The sequence below is a fragment of the Tenebrio molitor genome, chromosome 9 (assembly GCF_963966145.1).
Source record: "Tenebrio molitor chromosome 9, icTenMoli1.1, whole genome shotgun sequence".
NCBI classification, from domain to species: Eukaryota; Metazoa; Arthropoda; class Insecta; order Coleoptera; family Tenebrionidae; genus Tenebrio; species Tenebrio molitor.
Window position 1 is genome coordinate 5,187,302 of NC_091054.1, and position 25,476 is coordinate 5,212,777.

Genomic DNA, 25,476 nt, shown 5'->3' on the forward strand with positions numbered 1-25,476 from the left:
ACTTCCGCATTTTGGTATAAGTACCTATTGATCCATTCTGGAGTGTGCTAGAGATTCGAAAAGAAAAATTATTCAGGGATGCTCAGACAAAAAAAGCATAAGAAGGTTACTGCATTAAAATCGCAAGAGATTCAGATGATGGCTGGCTTATGGAAAGAAGATAATCTTGAAGGTCTTCAGCGAAAATAGTTTCGGATATGATATGTGCTTTAGAACTGGCATTGAGGAGCAACTAAGTCGTCAATTGTAAAATTCACTTCTTTAAGAACGAAATTGATAACAATGGGCAATGGAGGGGAAGAATTCTATTTTTACGACAATAGCGCAAGGTACATATAAGTAGGTATAAATAGGAGTATAATAGTATATTAAAAGACAAGTTTCATAAGACCAGTCTTAAAGCACGAATTCAAGATTAAAAAACGAGTGGCGTAGCCACGAGTTATTTTAAAGAATGAGTGCTTCAAGGTCTTATGAAACGAGTTTTTTATACTATTTTTTGTAATTTGCCCTTTTTAAGCCGTTTTTAAACAAAAATGTTTACTTTCCTCGATTTAGGGATTTTTGTAGCGGTTGGTAATGTCTTAATTTTAAAAGTGAAAATTTGATCAAGTCTTCAAAGTCGCCTTTTGTTTTATCCAAATTCTGTCACAAAACACGAATATGGAAGATAATCTTTCATGTACGCCCGCTGAAATACGTGAAATTGCCAAAAATACAGTCGCGAATTTGTTGCCTGATAAATCCTGATATAGTATATAACGGTATCATGCCGATATGGGTTATATAACAGACATGGTTGAGGTATTGTAAAATCGAGGCGGAGCCGAGATTTTATAATCAACCGAGTCTGTTATATCGGCCGTATGTTGTTTTATAGTTTTCTGTATACCAATAATACTTAACATTTAACGATGATTTATTTGTAAGACTGACATTTCTCTTTACTTCAAAAATTAAATTTAGTTGTCATCTATGCCGTAACCGTAGCAACGGTAGCAAAAATAACGGCCTCGGTCTGATAATTTTGAATAACGGCCTAGTCTGTTATAGGTACCATATCAATCAAGCATTGAGTACTGATAAATCCTAATAACAGTATGGTATAAAGAAAAATAATTCTTTGCACATTTTGTAATTTAAACTGACACGCATGACGGATCAAGCTTTGCCAACCTAAAAATTTTCGTAAAATGTTCCGTGAAATAATGGCTATAAAGACATCCCAGATGACGACGTCGCGTTCGTTAATATGTCTATTAGAGAATCAAAATGGAGGCATACTACAAAAAATAAATTTTTAAACTGTCAGGTGGAATAGTGTCAAAACAAAATGACAATAAATCTTGAACTACAGCGAATTTTTTAAAACTGACAGAAATTTGATGTCCCACTTTTTTTGCCCGCAATAGTACCTCGTGTTACAAGGAACGCCTCAACTTCCAAAACACCCTGTATACATTGGGTAAATTTGGCTTTTTACAAATAAGGTTAAAAAATTATGACATACTAAGACATATTCTCAGAAACATCAAGTTAAAGTTCAGTTCTTTAATGTTGTTTACATTTACAAGGTTTTTATATACAAACTGATTCATGTAACTTTTCGACCCTGACGAAATTTAAATGCAACCGGTAATACGTTTTTCATTCACAATCATAATTTTTGTATGGTTTGGACATCCCTCACAAAAGTTTCAATTATAAAAATTTAAAAATTAATATGAATAACAGATTATTTTTAATTGTCAATCCAATTTGTAAAAATGGAAAATGACACAAACATATGGCTCTAGGTACAATTGCGGCCACGGAATTTTGGCCGTCACTTTCATGCCAATTAAAAAAAAATTGATGTAGTCCATGCTTTATTGTCATTATGATTGACTTTTGGAATTGACATCCAAAAATTTGTGAATGTCATACTTCATTCAAATAGTTGCGAACTATTTCAATAAAGTGCAGATAGTATCCCTGTTCCAAAATTGCACGAAATGAGGAAACGCGTTTCCTTGCAAGTCATCATCAAAATGACAAATCTTGTAATAGTAGAAAGTGAGGTTACGAATAAGTAAGGGCCGCTTTACATCACATGTCAAGTGACGGCCAAAATTCCGTGGCCGTAATGTACCGAGTGACTATAAATGATTGAAAATTATTTTGTTATGTTGGTAACACATTTGAAATCTTTAGTTGGCGACATCGTTGGCATGACACACGTAATTTTTAAAATTGAAACAAACGTCAAAAAAATCTAAATCGACAGTGTACTTCGTGACTTAACCTAACCTAAATAGAAATGACTGACAGATAATGCACGACAAGACTTGCACTACCAACTGCGTCAGTGTTGCCAATCCACTGTTTCTTTCAATCATTTATAGTCACTCGGTATAAATACTTTATAAAAGTAGACTAAAGTCTCTGCAGAAGAAATTCGGATTGAAACAATAAAATAAAAACTAGTAACCATTCTCGCCGGGCTTCTGCAGAATATGCTTTAGCGAAAAAGGGTATTGGTTAACACTAACTAGTCAACAGGACATTCATCTTCTTAGTCTTCAACTTCTTTCTAATCATCATACAAAGCTACTGAAGCACTTACGAGGTAACGCTCATTATAAATAAAAACTGCGACTGCAACGTCATAACCAGAAAAAATAACGACAATTCGAGCAAAATTGTCGTTTGTGACAATTGCACTTTAAATATTTATAACAATAATACACAACAAAGTCAAAATGCGGAGGCGTGACGCCGGTAATTATGTTGATAAGTACTGCACTATTACTTGATAGTAATATCCGTAATAGTGTATGTACTCCGGCAAAATTGCCGTGCCGCCGGGTGGTGGGGGGTTCAGAATTATAAAGCAGAATGTGTGGATTTATTTACCAAATAGTCATCCGAATATCGTTCGTGGTAAAATTTTGTTATGGCAAAATTTTCCGATTATCTCGTGACATTCTTCAAAAACTATTCTCCTCACGACTAGTGTTTTTCTTAACACTGTCAGTCAATGAATTGCCACACAACAAATATTTGTAACAATTTTGCCCCAAAAACTTCACCATTTATAGTATTCGCATTACATACAACGTAAGTACATTAATTTTAACCAGTGACAGATCTCGTTAAGAACAACAAAATTGTTATGTACCATTTTTTCAAAATCGAATTTTCCTTTCAGTATTTTACCCGCCCATAAATTAACGAGCTGTCTATTTTCTAGTTATATGGCCAATGACAGTGACCGTGAAATAGTGTTTTTGTAAAATCAGCACAAAACATTGTGTTTTTAGAATAAAGTTTTTTCGCTCTGCGACCGAGGTAGAGGATTACATTTTTAGTTAGTTTTATCCGACTGCAAAAGGCAGGTGTTGATTCTGTGATTTAAAATTTTGTGAAAATGGTGCGTGTATTTTCGAATAGTGAATACATAGATATTGTGTTGGTATAGTGAAGTGTGCGGGAGTGCTTCTCGTGCCCAAAGAAATTCCGTACAGCTTCTTCATGAAGGACTTGGTAGGTATATTCGATCCCAACTGATACAATTATTGAAGTTTTAAGAGAACGGGTGGAAAATCCTCCCACAACAATTCGCAGTAGCAAAGGTATGCTGGAAAGAGTGCCATTATTATTGACAATAACGGCGGTCACTTTGAACACTTCTTGTAATGATTAGTGATTACTCTGATTACTTCATGAACATTTTTACGGATTTATACACTAATTTTAGATGCGGGCGATTCATTCGGGTCAGTTTAAAATATTTATTATTAAAATTGTTTTCATTTAATATCTACCATGATTCTTTTTTTTCTCCTCCGCCCTTATCATTATTAGTCATAGCAACGGGCGCAGCAGTTAGCCGCTGTGCAAAGTTAGCAAAAAACAAGTGAAAGTTTTCTTGCATCTGTTTTTGTTTTTCGCTTATCGGCATCGGCGAAGCAAGTAATCCCCATAGGCGGGTAACGAAATTTGTGCCAAATCTTTCAATAATTTTAATTGGATAACTTCAAAGTTTAGGAAAAAATATATTTAAATATATTGTTGCTATTATCGAGTTTATTATCAGTTAAAATTAATGTAGTACTTATTTCTGAGACACGTTGTGTAGAGTAAGCTTCTAAAGTTTGACAAAACGGAAATCTTTTTCTCTGTTAATTTTTTTAAAAAGAACGCCAACATGCCAATTTAATTTTTTTTACATAATTTTAATTTGTCTGTTACCGCACAATGACGTCATCGCCAATTTTTTTACATGGTGACCTCCAGTTTTCTTCACACTTCGTAATTGTCACTGCTTAACTTTTAAATCCCATCTCCATACGTTTTTGAGTCATTTTTTCATGATTTGTAGCGCATTGTGGTTGACTGCCTCTCGTGCTTATAACCTGAGAAACGCAAACAAGTTATCATTTTACACTGACCGGCACAAAAAACGACTCATTATGATTTCTTTAATAAATGATCAAAGAAATTCCTTTTCGAGAGGATTTCCCTTGTCATTCAACGTGGAAACGCTGCAAGCATTCGGGGCACTTTTCCAGATTCCGCAATATTATCGGAAATCTCGAAATTATATTTGTGCTTATTTTTCTTTATTATAGTTAAATTGGGATATTTTCAATGATCGGGAGTGCTATGGTCACAATGGCAACCGAATTGTTTTGTTTAAATAAATTATTAGAAAATTTGCACTACTTCCACGTTGTTTTTGTGGGTTGATTTACATGTTAAAAGATTCAATTTGACAATACGAGAAACTATGTAATTGAAAATGCTGTTCAAATTTTGGCAATTTTTCATAACATCATTTTTTTTCTAAAAAATTATTATTTTTTTTTCATTAAAATTTTATTTGCTGTGTTTAATGTTTTGTTTGTCGGATATTCTTTGGCAAAAATAACTTAAATAACACATGAATACAACATGATATAAAATTTTTTTTCTAAAACAATGAATTAGGTACTTAATTATATTAATAAAATTCAAAGTGAGTCGTTTTTTGTGTCGGTCAGTGTATTTATCTTGAATACGTTTTTGTATTGTTCTTCAATTCTTTATGATTCATACATTTATGGTCTTTTTCAAAGAGTAACAGCCACAAATGTATACAAACACCTAAGACATATGAATTTAAGACCAGAATATCTTACCTCTAAATCTAGAACTGTTCCAATGAAATAAAAAAAATTTGCTGTACCCACTCTCAGCAGGTAGGTAGGTACTTACATTTCTTACATCATTGGCTGATGATATATATTTCCGACGACAAATCAGTGAAGAATTCTTTAAAACTTAATTCACATAATGTAAATTATCTACCTACCTTTCCCTTGGAGAAAACCAGCAATTTATTTTTATTTAAGTTATTTCAATATATGTGATCTTGTACCTATATTTCACACGAGCAAATTATTTTTTGCCTTTCAAGTAATTTTGATTTTTAATGCCTGCTTACATATTTCATTATTTATGTAACAGCGGCACTGGAAATATTTTCAATCACGCGACAACTTGTCGCACATGTGACGATATGCTGATACACTTACAAGAATTGATACTTTGTAAAATTAAAATTGTTCACTAAATTGCACATTACATTTGATATGTGGCGATTGTCGAATAGACAACTAATGATAAGCATTTTTAACGCACAGTGTCGGCTACAATATTGAGAGTAAGATATATTGTAGGTAATGTACTGAATGCAATCCTACTTCCTAAGAGTAATAATCAAATTTCATGTGCTATTGCAATTCAGGTGGACCCCATAGCAACAGCTACTTATTTTAAATTGGAATAAACTATCTAGAACCTCGTAAATAAAAAATAAGGTAGGTAATAAAACATATTTTTCAGTTATCGCGTTTTATTTAAATGTGTTGTCTACGTTGCATATGTATAAGTCTGTCAAATAAGACCACGGCGTCAAATAATTGCTACTTCTAACGAATTTACTAAAGAATTACCTAGCTAAACAGTTCCTAATGTGTTAGGTACTCATTAAACATTAATGAGCACGTGGCACTTAATTACTACTCTTCGTCCTTCGACTATCAACTGCTGCTTTTATTGTTTCTACAATTATGTACTACAATTCATTTTTGTTATTCTTAAATTGAACAAAACTGCACTCGCAAGAGATTTCACATTTGAATTTCCCTCCGCTCGGTAGCCCGGTTGCCAAGGCAACCCAAATTGCTGTTTACAAACATCACCTAATATGCCTCTACCAGAAGTGGAAGAAATCTTAAAAAAGTATCAACAACAAGAGCAAAAAGTCGATAATTTATTTCAAAACAGGTTGTTTTCGTGTTTTTGCATGCACGAGTCTGGAATTTGTTGTTTCAGTGAAAAACAAGAACACAATAGAGTCGGCAATAACAACAAAACCAGAAAATTTCCCAGTTTTGAGGCTGCCAAAGAGAGAAACAAAACAGTCTTGAGAGATTTGGAGACCGTCAAGGGTAATTTACGCTCGAAGGCAATTTTCAGCCCCACTGAGATGCAATGGGAGGCGATCTGCAAACGCTACCAGGAGGAGCCTTCACTTCCGGTGACAACATGGCGGTGCAACATACCGATTTTTGTTTAAACGCAAATTTATTAGGAAAATATTTCTAACAGCTCCAACAATAAAAAAAAAAACGAACACGGAAATGATCCAGAGAATACTGACATGTGTTTTAAAATAAAACAAAACAGTGTTACATCAATAAGTTAAGTCAATTAAATAGCCTATATCACAATCGTAACGGCGGTAATTTCCCTAAACGTGCTGTGCACGTTACGATCTTAGAAATGCGTCGACAATATCTACGACCCGTTCGGGGTTGTTGAGGTGCAGGTGGTGGCTGCCCTCGACGACGTGCCTCTCGACCCTCTTCGCGTGCTCCTCGATCTTGTCGAGGACCTGCCCGTAGAACTCCGGGACGTCGAATTTCATCCCCGGATTCCCCCTGACGTTGAGGACCTTACACCTGACCCTAGTCGCGAACTGCATCACTTGATCCGGCGTCATGAACCCCAGCGCCGCCACTTTCAGCCTGGGATCCCTCGCGAAAACGTAGCATCCCGGCTTGTGCTCCGCCGGTTTCATCCCCCTCCTCATCATGACTTCGCACGACTCCCTCGTGACCGCGTCGTTGTAGGCGCCGTACACTATATCGATCATCTCGTCGTAGGTGTAGCAGGGCTGCTGCTCCACCTTCAAGTTTTCGTACTTGAGGAACTTATCGACGCATTCCCCGATCCCGGCCACGACCCTGTCGGGGCTCCGCACGCTCGGGCTCGCTATGTCGAAGCTGATGTACTTGTCCACCTCGCCCGGGTAGGTGGCGGCGTACAGGAAGGCGATGCCGCCCCCCAGCGAGTGCCCCATGATGGTGATGTTCGTCCAGTTGAAGTGCTTCACTATGCGTCTGACCAAGTGGATGCCGTCCCAGAATATGTAGTAGAAGTGGCCTTCGGAGTAGTGCGACGACAGACCGTGGCCGGGGAGGTCGATGCAGAGGACTGAGTGACCTCTGGCGGACAGGAGCGGCGCGAGGTTGTCGAAGGTGCCGGCGTTGTCCTGCCACCCGTGGATCGCCAGGATGGGTTGGCTCAGCCGAGATCCCCACCATTTCCCTGAAAAATTAAACAATTGTAATTCTCACGCTCACTAAAGTCGCTCGTTTCAATAACTGTCCCCCTTTTGTCCTCGACGATAACATTATCTGCCCTATTACGCCAAAAAAACATTCACAACTACAATTTTTTAGTACAATAGTACTAAAAACTACTCTTATCTAACTACTGTTTGCAAAAATGTTATACATATTATGTGTTTAATCGTTTCGTTTCACGTTTTTTACTTAAAAAAAAACACTGCATCGACACTTTTTTAATAATCGGAAACATGTTTTCGAAACCGTGTCAGCTGCGACCTTACCGAGTTCACAAATGAATTTTCAGCAAAGACCTATTTGCGTGTTTCATCTTTTCCCTTGAAAAATGAGCCCTTCGCGGATTGCGACAGGGGATGAAAAATAGGTCCTTTACAATGAAGTTACGCCCCAGAGACGCAGGATCAACCGCAAGGATTTACCGTCATCGCGGTTAAAACAAGAACTTCATCCTAAAATGTCGTAACTTCCGTGGGTTGTCGACGCAAGTGTTCGTTACGAAACCGCCAACAAAAATTAATGGACTTTGAATGGTAAATATAAATATGTTGTTAAAAAGTTTCTCTTCCGTATTCCACAGACTTGGCTCCGTCGGATTATTACTTGTTCCGGAACCGACAAAAAACAAAAACACTATTGAAGTTTATCGGAATTTCACCTTCAAGGGCAAATAATTTTATGTAAAATGCATTCACGTTGTTTTGGCATAATAGGAGGCCATGGAAAATTTGAATTTAATTTGGTATAGTCTATTTTTTAATCAAAGAACCACGACCTGTTGATTTAGGTTTGTAAATATAAAATTTTACTAAATTTAGGGAATTTAATGATATCTATTGGCTATACCAGTCACGTCTGTCATTTTTAATGTCCTTGAAAGTAAGCAAACTCGCAGATAAAATTCGAAGTTGTTATTAAAAATGCTCGCAAAGTAAGACATTTATTAAACTCTCAAATTAATTGTCATTAGTTGTTATTAATTTTATTAACATGCTGCGCTACTAATTTCTCTAATAACCTCAATTTTTATATGATGAGATTTTTCACCCTATGTCAAAAGTGTACAATGTTGTCAGCTCTATTTTGGGTGTAAATTGCGGTGTTGTGGTTCTTTGATTAAAAAATAGACTATAGTAAAGCTGTTGTCTGTTGAATTAAGTTATGTTTTTCTAAGTTTGAGGTTATAAATAGCGTCAATGCTAGTGCATTGTTCACAGTTTTACTAGTTTGCAATCGAAGAATACTCAACATACTGTGACTCAACCATGCACTTTAGTGACGGAAATCAACCAGTGTGTCCAACGTTAAAAAAATAAATCATGGCAAAATCTACGTGCCAAAACAACTTAGCTACCCTATAGGCTCTGCCATTTCTATTGAAACACCACCTGTTGGATTTTTCCTAAAATTTAGCAATGTGTAACAGGTTCGGTTGGTTGTAAAACGGCTTTTAGTGAGAAATTTGAAATTTTGACATTTTCTAGTTCCTAAAACGTCAAAGCAAATCGCTGTCAAAATAAATATTTTAAATTGATAAATCAATGATCTAACTACACATTTAGCAATTACATATTTATCTCGTCGACGCATCGTGCATTCTTAATATAATTTAATATAAATGTTAATAGAAATCTAAAAATTTTACGCCTGCGAATCCTACCACCACAAATGTGAGTGAGTGGTTTTTAGCGTGGTTATCTGTCGTTGTTAGTGTTCCTGCTGGAAGGTAAAACCCAAGGGAAACTCAAAGAATTTTAATCAATGAACAAGGAAATTACAAAATCAAAGGATTGGCGCCAGTTTTGGAATCTTGAAGGATTTCGCCTCTCAGGTGTGATTGGATAATTCTGTAGACAGTAATATCAGATATCTGGAAAAAGAATTTGGTATTATGGGGGTATGTGGGCAATGTGGGGTAAGATTGTAAGGATTAAAAAAAATCAGGACTTTGAGGAACTCAAAACTCATAATTGAATGAATTGGGGAAAAGTTTAAGTAAAAAAATAATTATTTTGGTTTATTTCAATGTACTTATATGTATTAAGTATTTTAATAAACTACACTTGCTGAAATGCTTTTTTTTATTGAATTTTTCTTATGGTGAAACCGCAGAGGATGAACGAAACTTACACGTAACCTCACTTTTCTGCTGTTAAAGTTAAATGAGTTATAATAATAACAAATAAAACTGCACTCGCTGAAAGTTTAGCTGAAGAGATGAATATCAAAGTTAAAATTTAGATTTTAGAACAATAATTTAAGATGTCCCCTTAAGGCGCATGTGCCAAGTGGCGTGTGAAAAAAAGTGCGGGATTTAATTTTGATGTTATAGCTAAATGTTAGCAAATGTAAATACGTTCTAAGCCGAAGACGCTCACGCTTTTTAGAATGATAGAAAGACGCCTTTTTTAACTTACAGAAAAGATTTATGAAATTTCAACACAAATTTTTCTGACTGACCACATTTGGTGACTTAAATGCAGTTTATCATATAATTTAATAAGAGCTCTCTTCATGTCAGCACCCATAAGGACTCGTTTTTTCTATTTTGCTCTATTTTCGCGAAAAAACAATAAATTCTTGATAATTATTGGTTTATAATTGAACGAAAGACGCGTTGAGTCAAATATGACATGACATTCAACAAAAATCAAGACTGGCAATAATAGTCAAAAAATTACTAAACATATTTGCAGCGTTGCCAAACTGACAATCAACAGGTGGTGTTTCAATAGAAATGGCAAAGCCTATATATAATAATTATAATTTAAAGCATTGTGGTGATTACTGATTACACATACAGTTGCGGCCAAAATAAAGTAGGACAAGTCTTATTAAGAAATTTAGCCAAAATTGAGTTGAGTAAACCGGGGTTACTATAATAAATAAATAAATAAATATTTTCATAGTAACCATAGAAAGGGCAAGCAAATTTACATTAGCGAAAAAACATTGTCCTACTTTATTTTGGCCGCCACTGTAACTATGTATCGGTTATTTATATTTATTTCAAATAAACGGGTACGTCACATTCGTAAATGATAATATTATCCACATAATTAATTAATTAAACTGACCTGTCTATTTCAAACAGCAATTGCATAACTCAACAATATTTTTTTTACTACAAAAAATAAATAAGGCAAATGGTACTTTTCTAAAGATTACTAAATGTTTTGCATTATAAAAATGTGACAAAATTGTTATGTACCATTTTTTCGAAATCTAATTTTCTTTTCAGTATTTTACCGGCCCATAATTAACGAGCTGTCTATTTTCTAATTACTAACGGGCGACTATTAAAATTTTCACTTAGGCTATGGATCATTCTTTGTTTTCCGTTGCACCTTAGACACTGACAAGTTTGACATTTCAATAAATGTTTTTTCTCTTAATTTGGTTATGTTACAATTGTACTGACTGACATTTGTCGTTCGTTCTTGCGTGTGTCTAAAGTAACAGAAAAAATAAAAACTCGTTCAAAGCCAACTCCAAGTAAAAATTTTAATAATCACGCGTTATATGACCCAATAACAATGACCGTGAAATAACAGTTTTTGTAAAATCAGCGCAAAACATGGTGTTTTTTTTAAGAATAAAGTTTTTTCACTCTGCGACCGAGGGAGAGGATTACATTTTTAGTTAGTTTTATCCGACTGCAAAAGGCAGGTGTTTACGTCTTGATTCTGTGATTTAAGCTAAAATTTTGTGAAAACGGTGCGTTTATTTTCAAATAGTGAATACATAGATATTGTGTTAGTGTATGGTAAAGTGTGCGAGAGTGCTACTCCAGCCCAGAGAATTTCCGTGCGATTTCTTCTTGTGGGGGTACATGAAAGACTAAGGCTAGGGCCACACTACAGACTTTTCATCGGCCGACAGTTTAGTTGGTTGCTTAATAAGTATGAGGACTTATGTGAGTGCGCACACTAAAGCGATTGTAGTCGGCCGACAGATTGATCGAAAACAGTTTAGTTTATACTCCATTCTTTATCTTGGTGAGTGGTCGATGCGATCAAGCAAGCCATGGGTAGCTTTGTAAGTTTTACTTTTTCCACCAAATTTGTGTGCCGTGTAAATCAAATATTAACTGTCATCGCTGTCATTCGAATTCAGAATCTTCGTCCAGCATTCATCTCCAAATCTCACAATCTTATGTCGCGAAATGTAAATATATAAGCCGTGCACATCGATTCTTAAATTTAACCGTTCCCGATATGAAAATTATCGGCGTCCGTCGTCGGTCAATCCGACCGTCGAGCGTCGACCGAACATTATTCCCGTCCCGTGCCGGGCAATGTAGCAAAGAAGTTTGGGTGTGAGAAATTAACCGGATTCTTAAACCAAAAACCGGATCAAATTTGACCGGAAAATGTGTGGCCGGTCTAGAACATTTTGAAATTCCCAGGCAAATTATTAAAATTTTTGAAAACGATGCGATATGAAGATGACACGTTTGAGGTTATGTGTCGGTGGTCTCGGTCCATATGAATTATGAGCAATTTAACCAGGAAAATAATAAATAGAAAGACTTTGCGGCGTCTCTGTAAGTACATTATTGTAATATTTGAATATTTTTCAACAACTACCAACGCACTTTTCCATTAGAACTTTCAAAAACCCCTAAATTCAACTTGACGGCTGAAAATTTCCCAAAGACCACTCACCAAGATAAAGAATGGAGTATACCTGGTGGGTGCGGAAGCTACCCAATAGGACTAAATTATCGGCCGATTATTTAGTCTGTAGTGTGGCCCTAGCCTAAGTATATTCGATCCTAATAATTGATACAATTGACGTTTTACGAGAACGGGTGGAAAATGCTGCCACAACAATCCACAATAATAATGTAGGTTGCATTTTCAATTCTGTGGGGCTCATTAGCACTCGTGAAATACTCTGTGTGATTAATTTATATTTAATTTATTAAGTATACAGATGTTCCACCAAAGACTTTCGAGCCTAATATCGCGGTTGTTTGCCAAAGGAGTTTTATGAAATTTAAAACGCAGATATGTTAGACATACTTTAAAAATAGACAACAATGGCAGAAATTTCAATATTGTTGAAAAAGGAAACAATTTTTGCAATAAAAAGTAACAAAAAATGTCAAATGTCAACTGCGTTTGTGCGAAGTGGGGTGAGCAAAATTCGGCGATAGTGCGCAATTTGTTTCACAGGCGTCTACGTTTTTGCATCTGCAGCTACGTTTAACACGGTATTTTTTTTATTTTTTGTTAGTAATTTTTCATAAATCCTTTTAGACCAAATTTTTCAACTCACATCGATATGCAAAAAAATAGTGGGTACAACACGTTATGAAAGTCTCCTTTTTTCACTTATTTGCTTACAAATTCTGCAAATTCGTGAAAAAAAGTATGACTTTCATAACTTGTACAAAAACAGATTAAATTTGAAATAGAGAATACGTAATTATTTTCAGTATCAAGCCATCAACAACCGGAAGTTACTCGAGTTGTACCATTAAAAATAAAATTCAGTGTTACCAACTCAAACAGTCCTTGTTCTTTGATCACTTATGTAGGTATAGTAATGGTCTCGACTTTAAGTAATGCGAAACGAGGAGTAAATAAATGAGTAGATAGTGTTTTTACTTTTTATCGACTACCACATTTCAATTTTTCACTTAGCTGATGCTCAATTGATCACGCAAAAAAACCCTGGTCATGAACATTTGAAATTCGATTCGTTTTGTATTTGTTGTTAGAACATATTTTGTTAATTTCACACACATTTTGATTTGTAAGTTTTTTAATCAATTAACTTCCAACAACGAGCGACTTAAGGAGTAACCATAATTGCCAATTGTTCTGAAATTAATCAAAAAATGTCGAGTCTTTGTTTATATTCCAAACACAGTTCTCTTAAACAAAGCATTTGAAGAAAATGAAATTGAAAATTAACTTTTGCGAATCAATACTTTACTCAGAAAATTGCGTCATCTCTTATCTTTTTTCTGTGCATACCGTGATGTGAGTCAGAAACAATAGCAAAAAATAATTTGCGTAATTTTCCTGCCTTCAAAAAAATCTAACAGTCTTTTAAAACCTAACTGATAACGTTACTTCTTTCTTAATCTGATTTACGACACAATTTAACATTACATTCGTCAATATCTGACAGTTCACGATAAATTTTTAATTTACACTCAGCTGTTTGGTGATGAACAAAAGCAGCACCGTCAATAAATTTATACAGACGGTAAGGTCACAGCCGGCCAAACACGTCTTGTCTTGACGAAATGAATTACAGTGCAAACTTCTACAGCGTGTGGTTTATAAACTAGAAGACCGCAAATAACAGGCTGGGCTGACATCTGTCAGAAACATTGGTGCAACTTCTAGAAAAATTTAACAATTGATCAAATGTTCTTTTGCACGTGTAAGCCAAAGAGCAAACACGACCAGTGTCTAACGATGACACTACAAAATTTGGAGGTCATGGAAAAAAGATAACACTTGTGGAACAGCGCATACATCCACAACTCTAAAAATATGAAAACAAATTAAACAACGTCGTTTGTGTTATTTCGAGTTTTGGATTCGAAGCCCCCGAAAATTTTTGGCGACTGATTCTAGTGATACGCCACTGGTCTAGTATTTTTAAAAATTGATATTTCCTCTCTTTTACGCAATTTGACACGACTCATTTGGTGCTAATTTAGGTGTCCCATAATTATCTATATAATATTTACGCTAAGTAAGTACACTCTTATCACCATGATTTTGATAAGTGGTGGATCAAGCCATCAGACGTTTACCACAGACATGCAGCTAGTCGAGACGTGATAGTACATTTGGGGTCAATTCGGCAACAATAAAAGCGCTGCATCATCAGGGTTTCAGGAAACAAGACCTTCAAACTACATTTTAATGACAGTAAAAGCCGTAAAGTTATGCACATGTTTTTTACGCGTACCGTTCACAGGAAGTTATGTAAATTAAAGAAATCATGCGCTCACCACTGATATGACCCCAAGGCACTGGAATTCGTATCTCCTCGAAATCATTTTTGGCTGGAAAAGAGAGGTTATGTCAGATTTGTTTGTCGAAATTGTAATTTGTGCGGATGCCACATTACTCACTGTGAAAACCGTTCGTTTTATCGTTCATTTTGACGCTAGGTGATATAATGACGGTTTTCTTGATCAACTAACTGAATTTAATTGTTACCGCTCAGACCCCACCTGCGTGTCCCACCACCATTGGCGGCGCACTGATGGACTGATTCTGATATAGATTAGTGGGACTGATTCGACTTTTCTCTTTTAAGTATTCGCACGGTGATCCCAATGTAAACATAATCTGCTAACTCATTCTAATTGGGTTCAAAGTCCAATACTACTTTTTGCGGGATTAATTGCGACAATGTACGTGTTTTATTGATTTATTTACTCTGTTTGCACAATTCTACAATGACTTGGTCGTCGTGAACTTCGGCCGCTTCAAAACACCTGATCACAGTCAAAATGTCTTTGGAAGTCCTGGCGTTGATCCATATCCTCCCGTTCATACCTATCGCGATTTCGTAAGGAAAAACCTTCCCTAAAGCGTCCAGTATGGGACAATCCGCGTCCAATAGTCGCTCGACAAGACTTAAACTGGTCGAGATGATGAAACCGTCATTCGACAGGGGCCCCAATTTCCCCGCTTTGAAGTATGAATCCACGCATACTAATTCCGGCTCCATTTCTTTGTGCGCGTTCAGTAACCTCCCGTAGATGACATCTCCGAGTTGCACGTCCGGTTTCTGTTTCTTCGTTGCTCCTTCGAACGCCAACATCGACAGCGACGCTTGTTCGCTGCTGCTGATGTCCACTTTGAGACTGTCCCCAGATTTTTTTACAATCACTCCCACTACTAAATCACCGCGTTTGGGGATGTAGCGCTTTTGGTCGTGGTTCACCCAGTAAATGTTAGGAGGTTTGAACTGGAGCTTCCCCGCTCGTGTCACCCGAAGGGTGTCCCGCTCCGATTCGTTTCGCTTCAAACCAGGCCCCAAAATTGTAAGACCCTTGACTGACTTAATTTCTCTTACTACGTCACCGGGAAAAACTACCCTACTTTCCTTTACTTCTTCCATCATTTCCAAAATGTATTTGAGAAATAAACACAAACATAACCTCAAATCTTCACGCTATAACCTACAAATTGCGTCTACCAACATAAAGAAAATAAATTACCAAGTGCGGGGTTTCACGTTGGAAGATATTTTGGGGGTCAGGGGCAAAATTATTAGTTAAAGTGAATACGTCTGTGGATTGGTGTTCGTTTCGATTCTACTCACATTTATATGAAAAGATTTGACTGCATTTTCTGTTCATGAAATTACCCCAAAGTTGACAGGTGTCAAAAATTTTAAGATAAGTGATTTGTTAATTTTATAATACTGTGCAAGATTTGGGCCCCACGAGCGGGCACAATTGACTTATGAAATCGTGAACTTTGCGGGAACACTACTGAAGAGTTTGGGTCAGGTCAGATTATTCTTAAAAAATGGGTATCATTTTTGGTAAGAAGAAACCAACCTCGAGGATTACACAGCAGGACAAAGCTGTTTTGGTAGGTTTCGAACCGATTTCGCTAATTTTGCAAAACAATAAATATTTTTAGCAACTGAAACAACAAAGGGATAAGCTGAAACTGTACCAAAGGCGCATCGAGTTGTCTCTAGAGTCTGACAGGGAATTAGCCAAAAAATTGTTAAATAAGGGTCAAAAAGAGTATGAAGAGTGTTTTTTCTGTTATGTTTGGTATTATGCACGTGTATTTTAGACGCGCGAAGTTGTTGCTGCGCAAAAAACGTTACCAAGAGTCAATTTTACAAAAAACTGATAACCAATTGGAGAATATGGAAAAATTAACACACGATATTGAGTTTGCTCAAGTTGAACTGCAAGTAATTAATGGACTTAAGCAAGGTAATGAAGCACTTAAGAAAGTCAATGAGTCTCTGAATATTGAGGACATTGAGAAGATCCTGGATGAAACTAGGGAGGGTGTAGAAAAACAAGAGGTGGGAGTTGTTTAGTTTTATTACATAAATTAAATGGGGCTTTTTTAGGAAATTAATGCGCTGTTGATGGGTGGATTAACGGAAGAAGATGAAACAGCTGTAGAAGATGAACTAGCGGAGATGATTAGTCAATCTCTGCCAAGTGTTCCTTCAGAAGAACCGGAACAGATGGAAGGAGTTGAAGTGCCAGAGTCGCCTGTCAAGGGTGCGTTAGTTCTAATGTTGTTGTTCTTGACTTAATGTTTTTTTTTATCTCTAGAAAAATCAAAGCGGCGAGAAAAACCGGTCGCTTTGGAGGCCTGAACAAGTATTTTTATACATTTGCTTCTTGTAAGTAATTTTTTATTAAGCAAATTAATAAATTTTAATATTAAGCCTGTATAAAAACGTGAGATTATTCATCAAGCCCCAGCTCAGCGGCTTCTTCCGGCGTGAGTTCGCTCGACAGCGGATTCACCTTGCCCAGACTGTCCCCGCTTTTGAGAGACTCCCGCGGCAGAGCGTACTCTTCAATATCCAAATCGTCGTCGTCCTTGTTAAACGCACCGTCCCTGATTTTTTTGCCGCTGCTCCTGACCTTCTTTTCTTGCAAACCCGGAGGCGTCGACAAATCGCCGTCATAATCGATAATATTATTTTGCGCGATCCTCCACTCCAGCATCTCAGTGGAGAAGTCGTCGCGATTGCCGAGCTGAGTGAACCCTACGATCTTGTCGACCATGACGCTGTCGTGCACCAGCACGATCGACGGAATCGTCTTGATCTTGAGATTCTCCGCCAAAAACGGACACTTCTCGGCGTTGAGCGACACGAATCTGGTCTCGACGTGCTTGGGCGCCAACAGTTTCAGGTGCATGTCTACGATCGCGCACCGCGGCGACGAATTCCTGTAGAAGTGAATCACGCAGTTTTTCGACTTTTTCATCACGTCAAAAAACATTTTCTCTTCGGCCAGCTCCTCGTATTTGCCGTGGCCGTTGCTGAGCCACTCGCTCCGCTGCGCATCCTGCTTCTTCAAATCGCTGATGCGTTGCTTGCGGAGCTCCTCTAAATCGTTCACGCTCAAATTGTCGATGTGTTCGATGGCTGTGTCCACTTGACGTTCGATTGCTTTTGTTACGTGCAATAATTTATCTTCCAAATTGTTCATTTTGACTAGAATTTGATTATTTTTAGCATGTGTGAACGAGCCGACTTATCATCGAAGTAATTACTGTGTTAATTGCAGATTTCGAGACAAATTAAAATTCGGGTGTTGACGACAATGTTTACTCGCGCAAACCAAAACACAACTGTCAAATTCACGGACTTAACCTCAACAGTACCAACCCAACACTAATAAAAACACCAAATGTTTGTTACAACGATTTTATTAAAAAATACGTACGGGAACACGAGAATTTGAATGTATTTACAAAATGTAGGCTTAATTAGGGACATGACTAAAACCTAGAATACATCACACGAGGCGTAAAAGATTTTCATCTATTTAAGTACATACATGTAGGAAATGGATAGTGGGCGAGGAGAAGTTTATTATGTTTGACGTTGTATTTTCGAGAGACATTACAATTTATCATTAAAAGTTGTTACAAATCTTGTTTGCTTAAACTATATCCCACAAATTTTGGGGGCTCAACCGGGATAGAAACAAGATAAACAGAGAATTGTAGAAAGAAGAACGGTGATAAATTAGAGGAATTCTAATTATTTTACGGAAAAGTGAAAAACAAGTGACAGTTACGAGGAAATTAAAACAAAAAATGACATCATTGGGTGAAATTGCTTTTATCAGAGACAATATTAAAAATGCTCCTGTGAAGTCGATTAAAGCCCTTCATATGTTTATTTTCGAATCAGAAGGTGATCGAAAAAACAGATCAAGGCTGCGCACATTTAAAGGATTCGATTTCGACGAAAATTCTAAAGAATTTGAGACCAAACTAGAATACGTGGTTGAGACTTTGCAAGTAAGAGAGTTGATTTCTATTACTAATCTTCTCTGTCTCGACAATGATGGTGACGAAGACGAGCTATCAAGAAAAATTTGCTGCCACTTAATGAACCTTAGCATGTTGGAGAAAAATGAAGTAAATGACGACGATGAAGACGATAAAGATGACGAAGATGATAAAGACGATGAAGACGATGCAGAGCAATACGACGTGGTAACAGCTTCAAAGAAGAAAAATAGTAACAAAGAAAGAAGAGTCACAACCTCTAAGAAAAAAGAAAATAATACCAAAGATGACCAAGACGAAGAGAGAAATCAAAGAAGATTAAGAAGGGTAAATAACCTCGAAAGCAGCAGACACAACGATGATGAAGATGACGATTATGCAAAATGCAATTCATGTTTTCCGTTAAGTTTTAGAGATGTGGAAGATTCAATTCGTCCTTTTAGTGGTAATGACGAGTATCCTGTCGAAAAATGGATTCAAGACTTTGAAGATACTTCCGTTTTGTTAAGATGGAGTCGATTACAGAAATTCATTTTCGCCAAGAAATCTTTGAAAGGTCTTGCTAAACTTTATATACAGAGTGAATGTGGTATCTCTACTTGGAGTCAACTGCGAGAAGCTTTGTTGTCTGAATTCTCAACTCGACTCAATAGCGCACATTTACATCAGATGTTATCGTCAAGAAAAATTCAGAAGAAAGAAACTGTTCAGGAATATTTTTTGATTATGAAAGAACTGGCCTCAAGAGGTAATGTAGAAGATAATGCACTTATCCAATATACTATTGATGGCATCACCGACGACACGAGTAACAAAATTATTCTCTACGGAGCTAATAACTTAAAAGAGTTTAAAAGAAAACTTCAAATTTTCGAAAAAGTTGAAGAAAATTTTGACAACTTGGGAAGAAGACTGGTTGAAGCTGTCGACAAAATGGCAAACGAGTTGAATTGCAAAAATGAAGAAAAAGATGTTTGTTCTGTTGATGTTTCTGAAGATAAGATTGAACATTCTGAAGGAGAAGTTGTTACTCTAATTGAAGAAAGATATGAACTGCGCAAAGAAGCGAAACAACAGATTAAGAAGATCCACGAGGAAAACATCAAGAATTACAATAGGAAACGTAAAATGGCAAGAGAATATAAACCTGGAGACCAAGTTGCCATCAAAAGAAAAAGAACCCAATTTAAGACTAATGCCAAAATACTGCCCAAATATTTAGGTCGGTATGAAGTAATCAAGAAAATTGGAAATGACCGCTATGATGTTAAGAAGATCGGCACACATGACGGTCCGAGAACAACCAAATCATGCGCTGAGATGATGAAGCCCTGGTGTCAAGAAGATCTTGACTCGTTCGAGGCGAACGAATTTCAGGATGGCCGAGTTGTAGGAAATGGATAGTGGGCGAGGAGAAGTTTATTATGTTTGACGTTGTATTTTCGAGAGACATTACAATTTATCATTAAAAGTTGTTACAAATCTTGTTTGCTTAAACTATATCCCACATACATAAACATAACAACTAATTTTAACAACATTCTTTTATTCTTTATGTGTGATCGTTGGCAGCACGTACCAAGAAGCATTCACACGATTAACATCAAAATATAGTCAATCGCCATTGACACGATAAATCCACTCAAAAAAGTCTACTCTTGCATCACATTGGCTTTGCCTGTTTTTTCTCACTTTCAGTCAATAACGTTTCATTTTCGCCTTTTTTCCGCAAATTACCGGACAAAGTGTGATCTTTGATTCTGTTCCGTTTGAAAAAGCCGCACTTATACAACAACACGATTACGATAATTAAAAGAAGCAATCCCGCGAGGACCGCACCAACAATAATCCATATGTTCACTCCCGTTTGGATCAAGTCCACAGGTGCGTAAGCCGTCAGTGGAATCTGCAACGAACATCTCAAAGTTCACATTTTCAAGCCAACTTGACCGACTCACCTCCGCACTCCTCTTCGAATCCTTGCTGTGAATGATGGATTTGTCGGCGATGATTACTTCCGCCGACGATCCGATAATAACGCGGTCGACTTGACTGTAGTCTTCCCGCAGAGTCGAATTCCAAAGCCTCGAGAAGATTTTTATGCTGACTTGGCTGTATTCGTTGAGTTGGGAGATGTGGCAGGTTATTCTGGCACACCTCGCAGTCTTGAGGGTGCAATTCTGCGTAAAAAATAAAATTAGCTGGGGAAACTCGCGTCGGAAGACTCACCATCGAGACTACGCGCCGTTGCTTTCCCTCCGAGTCGGTGACCACTTGGGATGGGATCACATCCGCCACGTCTCTTTTTCTCCTGACTTGAGGCTTGCTACGATCCGTGGAGTCACCAGTCGCGTACGGATCCTCCTCATCCGGTTCCGGCTCCACGCCGGACGAATTCAAGTGCAGGGGATTTACAGAGTCCTGGGGGTCCACCGTACAGTAGTTCGTAGCGTTCGAATCGATAACAGGTTCTTTCTCCAAATAGAGAAGCCACTTGCCTCCTTCCTTCCTCTCAGTGTACACTTGATAGGGCCATCGTATGACCACTTGCATGTCCCGAATGTTCCACCAGCCTTGGTTGTGGACGGTGTAAGTGTGTATGATTCTCGGACCGATGTCTTGGAGGTGCCGCATGGCGGACTCGCCCTTCACTTCGCCCGAATAGAACGTATTGGAACTCTTCGTCTCGCCTTTGATTTCGTAGGACGCGAGCTTCTGCAGGCTCACCCCGAGCGTTTGCGACGTCTGCTTCGACAACTCCTCGGACGTCGAATTGACCGAAACTTTGAGCGCGATCTTCTCCTCTTGAATATCCCGGACTTCGAACCTGAACCGGAGCGTCACCGCTTGGTTCTCCTGGTACGGATTTCCCAAATTGCAAGTGACCAGCGTGGTGTCGTTGTACGAAGTACAAATAATGTTACTCTGAAACGTTCAAATTCCAAAACTGTCAACGAACCGACCGGCGCTCACCGTCTTGTTCTTCTCCGACTGCAAGGCCACGTAGCTCAAACCTTCCGGATGGGAGACGAACAGTTTGGCCTCGTATGCGGACTCCCCGTTGTTTGTCACATTCGCTTCCAAAATGATTTCTTTCTTTGCGCCCAACTTCAAAACGTAAACCTCTCCGCTCTCTGCAACTTTACATAAACAAAAACATTTTTTTGTGCTTGAAACGTACTCTCGAGTTCAATCCCGGCGGTCAGCACCAAATTACTTTTGCAAACGTCGTCGCTGCCGCAGTTCTTCTGGAACGTCGCTTCGAAGGTCTTCACCGAAGTCCTGTTCAAAATTGGAGAATCGATGGCGTCTTCGTGGAGGGTGTAGTTGACTTGGAACTGAAACGCAAACCCTACAATCTACGAGTTTAGGACGTGAAAACGCGACTACCTTGATTGGGGTCACAATGTCTCCGTTGCCCTCTACGAGATACGCGACTTTATCCACGCAGTAATTTTTTGAGACATCAGTAACGTTAATAAACTCCCTAAAATCGTTCACCGTATTTTGATTGTTGCCAAACGTCACTCTTCGGATCTTCTTTGTTAACTCCTTAATTTCGTAGATCACCTCCACGGCTTGCGTCAACCGAAACTCACTCAAAGTGAAGCACGTTTTGAACGAAAAACTAAAACAAATTGTAGTTGTTTTGACTGACGACTGTTGTAAAGTCGTACCAAGTTTTGTCGCTGTCTGGGTCCTGTTCGCAACCCTTCCTTGTGGCATTGATGTTTTTGAGTTCGTTGCCCTCCACAGTTATACGAATGTCTATGATGGGTCGAGTCTTGAAGAGTATGACCCTGTCGGATTCGTACGCCCCCACGAGTAAGTCGGGGTAGTCGTTCAGGTCCATATCGATACCCCCACTCAACGAATACCCCACCGTTTTAAAATTCCGTATTTTGATAATCTGCGAGGGTTCACGCTGCAAGCTTTTGCGGTCCCCTAGGTAGATGTAGACGGCGCCGCCACGTTCTTCGTAGGGCGCCCCGATCGCCACATCCCTGTACCCGTCCTTGTTGATGTCTCCTAGCGAAGTCATGGAGAACCCGAACCTGGACTCGGCCTTTCCCGTCCAAACGCTGTGGGCTTTGCACGAGTCCTTCCGACAGTTCGTCAAGTCGTTGTACAAGTAAACGGCGCCGCCTTTGTCCTTCTCGTAGAAAAACGGAGCGCTCACCAGGAACTCGTCGAGACTAGAAGAAGAAAAAGTGAGCGAGATGTTCACATGACGCGATTACCACCCGCACCCGTCCTGGTCAATATCGACGGCCAGGATCTCGTAGCCGAAACTGGAGCCAAACTGTGTCCCGTTGATGATCAGGTGAATCCCCAACTCTTCGATCGACTTGGTCTTGTCGAAGAAGAACACTTGACCGACGAGGTTCGACCGGGGGGCCCCCGAGACGTAGGTCAAGACCTTCCGGTCGAAAAATCGCCCCCCGGTCACGCTCATCCCCAAGTAGCTGTACTTGTTTATGGGCTCGGGTGTGTCGCTCAAGGGTCCTTTGTACACGATCTTGTCCTTTTCGAGGAAATCTCCGACCACGCTTTGGGCGAAGATGGTTCCGCGCCAGGTGTAGGGCCCGGGGGAGCCCATCACGGCGAACCCGTCGTCCAGCATCGCCAAGCTCGTCCCCACTTGGCAGTAGCCGAACTGCTGGTGCAACCTGGAGCGGCCGCGGTCAAATCGAACGTCGACACAGACAACACACTTACTTTTCTGTGGGGCGACCCTTGCACGGCTCCAACGCTTCTTCCACCCCTAAATTGTTGGTCAACAAGTAGCACAGCCCCATACCGTAATGGTAGAGGGTCAAGTTGGAGCTCTGGATGTATCGGTGGGCGCAAACCACCACCTTCCCGCCGGGTCTTTGCGACTTGACAGACACCCCCAACCACTGGTCGTTCTTGATTTCGTCGTGTCCCGGGCCCATCAGTCTGGGGGCTTCGCGCATCTTAGGCGTGTCATCGTAGTCGAAGTCGTCTAATAAGAAAAATAGTCAGCGATTGGGGCTCTCGATCCGTTTGTTGTGTTAGTATGATGCACAATCGGCAGTAGTTGTTCGCGGGTATGCAACCAGCAATACGCCGACTGCTGAGCGGTTGAACAACTACCGGTGGGTTAATTAAAACTCATGGCAAACGTGTACTACAGTGAAAGGGCTGGCACCCTTTTACACGGTTCTGTACGAAATGCGTCTATTTACACTTTTTATTTAAAATCAAGCTGAGGATATGCGAAACACACACTTCAAACGGTTCTGATTGATTCACCACAAAAATCGGTGGTCTCTCAGTGTTATTACATTATTAATAATGTTATTTCGATTAATTTTCAAATAAGCCGAAGACCCTAAAACACTACAGCATTATTTCGCGTTCCATCACGTTCTCTTCGGCAAACGTCAATTCGCCAAGATTCATTTTCGTCTGTTCTCCATACTTCAAGGTCAAGTGAAAATAAATTACAAAAAAAAAAATATATGGTCGACCAGAGGAAGAATATTTTGATTTATAACACGCATCGATCGACTCAAATGTACTGTTGCCGTTCACTTGATGTTTCACACCAGCGTCGTTTAATTGCTTTTACCAAGAAGCAGACTCATCGCAAGCAAATGTCAATTTCGCGACCTTTCCACTTCCTCCTATTATAAACAAGACATGATCAATTTCTCTCATTGAACGTATGACGCCCAACAAGTAATTTTAATTGTACAAGGGAAAACAAACAAAGTTAACAATTCTTCTTTTAATCGCTCTCTGGTAACAATATTTGACAGATATTATTTCATTACGTCTAAATGGAGTAAAGTAACTGTAATTAAATGTCATTTGGCGTTGATTTACGTTGGCATCTCTGCGACATAAATTTGACATTTGAGAAAATGACAGTGAAATTTTTTACAAAATCATCCTCTGCAATCTCAATAATGAAGAACTTCGTTGTCACTCTTTGCGATTACGTAAATATATTTTTAAAGAATCTGTGTGTATTTTACTCGTTCTTGTAGGTGACCGTGTTTGGATGCTTGTACATTTTTTTTTGCGAGACGGATCCCATTTACTTGGAGCGTCCTACATTTATGAAGACTCAAAGTTAAATCTCGGGAGTCATAAGTCACTACAAAGAGAGAATGAGTGAGCACATCCTTTGTTGCCTATTTTTGGAAAGCTAATCTGTGATGGTATTACGGTGGTGAAGAGCCCAAGTCGCGACGAAAATGAATCCAGAGCCATCTCCGGTGACGTTAATTCGAATTAGTAATCGACTAGAGTGAATGATGTCAAAGGTTAAACAAAATTATTAACTAATTAGTTTAAATTTTTTAGACCACCATGCAAGTCTCTCGCTTGAAACTGATTGAGTTCCATGCTCGTTTTTAATCGGATTTAGTCTTGTTTGGACGTAATAATAATGCTGTCCTGTATGAGTTATTAATAATTCATCGTTTTCTAAGCGTTAGATGACTCGTGGCATGACTGTTACCATTCTGACCCTCGGACGCGGTTCAAGGGATCGTCGACCTGCTGGTCAACCGTCTTATTTATAAAATGATCGATTTGTTTATAATTCCGGGCCCGAATAAAAGATTAGTACCACATAAACGGAGTTAATCGGTTTGTTTGTAAACGCTTAACCAGAGCGCGGTCTCTCGTATACCGAGTGTGTGATTAAAATAGGGAAGGAGAGGGTGAAGCTGGTTGCGAATGTACAGAGTGTGAAGCGTGACCACACCAAAAAGTCATGCAGAAAAGTTGGAGGCATGCAAATAAATAAATTAGCAAAATACTTCATG

The 25,476-nt window shown here is 38.5% G+C and overlaps 5 protein-coding genes and 1 long non-coding RNA gene across 10 annotated transcripts in view; 2 read left to right on the plus strand and 4 right to left on the minus strand.

Moving 5' to 3' along the window:
• Positions 1-5,860: 5,860 nt before the first annotated feature.
• kraken (serine hydrolase like 2 kraken) lies at positions 5,861-14,954 on the minus strand. Its single transcript, XM_069057588.1, has 3 exons — positions 14,782-14,954; positions 14,659-14,712; positions 5,861-7,638 (listed from the first exon to the last, which is right to left on the minus strand). Exons 1-3 carry the CDS (start codon positions 14,807-14,809, stop codon positions 6,797-6,799), a joined length of 924 nt encoding a protein of 307 aa, XP_068913689.1. The 5' UTR covers positions 14,810-14,954; the 3' UTR covers positions 5,861-6,796.
• A 113-nt stretch (positions 14,955-15,067) lies between these two features.
• On the minus strand, positions 15,068-15,782 carry Rrp40 (exosome complex component Rrp40). The gene has a single exon (XM_069057591.1). The coding sequence runs from the start codon at positions 15,780-15,782 to the stop codon at positions 15,084-15,086; it is 699 nt and encodes a 232-aa protein (XP_068913692.1). The 3' UTR covers positions 15,068-15,083.
• A 334-nt stretch (positions 15,783-16,116) lies between these two features.
• Vps20 (vacuolar protein sorting 20) lies at positions 16,117-17,099 on the plus strand. Of its 2 annotated transcripts, XM_069057592.1 has the most exons (5): positions 16,117-16,258; positions 16,310-16,419; positions 16,472-16,712; positions 16,761-16,917; positions 16,972-17,099. In XM_069057592.1, exons 1-5 carry the CDS (start codon positions 16,193-16,195, stop codon positions 17,013-17,015), a joined length of 618 nt encoding a protein of 205 aa, XP_068913693.1. In that variant the 5' UTR covers positions 16,117-16,192; the 3' UTR covers positions 17,016-17,099. The 2 variants fall into 2 exon arrangements, with proteins under 2 accessions (XP_068913693.1, XP_068913694.1); XM_069057593.1 differs by having other exon boundaries at positions 16,761-17,099.
• LOC138137964 (thioredoxin domain-containing protein 9) lies at positions 16,714-17,862 on the minus strand. The gene has a single exon (XM_069057590.1). The coding sequence runs from the start codon at positions 17,860-17,862 to the stop codon at positions 17,107-17,109; it is 756 nt and encodes a 251-aa protein (XP_068913691.1). The 3' UTR covers positions 16,714-17,106.
• A 2,340-nt stretch (positions 17,863-20,202) lies between these two features.
• Positions 20,203-25,476, minus strand: part of mew (multiple edematous wings) — a 32,019-nt gene continuing 26,745 nt past the window's right edge. For all 4 annotated transcript variants that reach the window (XM_069057564.1, XM_069057565.1, XM_069057566.1 and 1 more), the window contains 9 exons: positions 23,393-23,660; positions 22,924-23,343; positions 22,351-22,869; positions 22,064-22,301; positions 21,855-22,011; positions 21,647-21,807; positions 20,903-21,598; positions 20,632-20,853; positions 20,203-20,579 (listed from right to left, as the gene is read on the minus strand). In XM_069057564.1, the coding sequence (XP_068913665.1) occupies positions 20,337-20,579; positions 20,632-20,853; positions 20,903-21,598; positions 21,647-21,807; positions 21,855-22,011; positions 22,064-22,301; positions 22,351-22,869; positions 22,924-23,343; positions 23,393-23,660 (2,924 nt within the window). In that variant the 3' untranslated portion in view covers positions 20,203-20,336. The remainder of the gene's footprint in view (positions 20,580-20,631; positions 20,854-20,902; positions 21,599-21,646; positions 21,808-21,854; positions 22,012-22,063; positions 22,302-22,350; positions 22,870-22,923; positions 23,344-23,392; positions 23,661-25,476) is intronic.
• Positions 23,660-25,285, plus strand: LOC138137970 (uncharacterized). Its single transcript, XR_011161933.1, has 2 exons — positions 23,660-24,642; positions 24,691-25,285. It is a non-coding gene; the product is annotated as an uncharacterized lncRNA (long non-coding RNA).

Coding starts and splice junctions, on each gene's coding strand:
- kraken (XM_069057588.1), bottom strand. CDS start 14,809: ATGAACGATAAAACGAACGGTTTTCACA. Junction 14,713..14,781: donor TAAAACGAACGGTTTTCACA/GTGAGTAATGTG, acceptor TCTCTTTTCCAG/CCAAAAATGATTTCGAGGAG. Junction 7,639..14,658: donor GCCTTGGGGTCATATCAGTG/GTGAGCGCATGA, acceptor TTAATTTTTCAG/GGAAATGGTGGGGATCTCGG.
- Rrp40 (XM_069057591.1), bottom strand. CDS start 15,782: ATGATGGAAGAAGTAAAGGAAAGTAGGGTAGTTTTTCCCGGTGACGTA.
- Vps20 (XM_069057592.1), top strand. CDS start 16,193: ATGGGTATCATTTTTGGTAAGAAGAAACCAACCTCGAGGATTACACAG. Junction 16,420..16,471: donor TTAAATAAGGGTCAAAAAGA/GTATGAAGAGTG, acceptor CGTGTATTTTAG/ACGCGCGAAGTTGTTGCTGC. Junction 16,918..16,971: donor GCCAGAGTCGCCTGTCAAGG/GTGCGTTAGTTC, acceptor TTTTATCTCTAG/AAAAATCAAAGCGGCGAGAA.
- LOC138137964 (XM_069057590.1), bottom strand. CDS start 17,862: ATGAACAATTTGGAAGATAAATTATTGCACGTAACAAAAGCAATCGAA.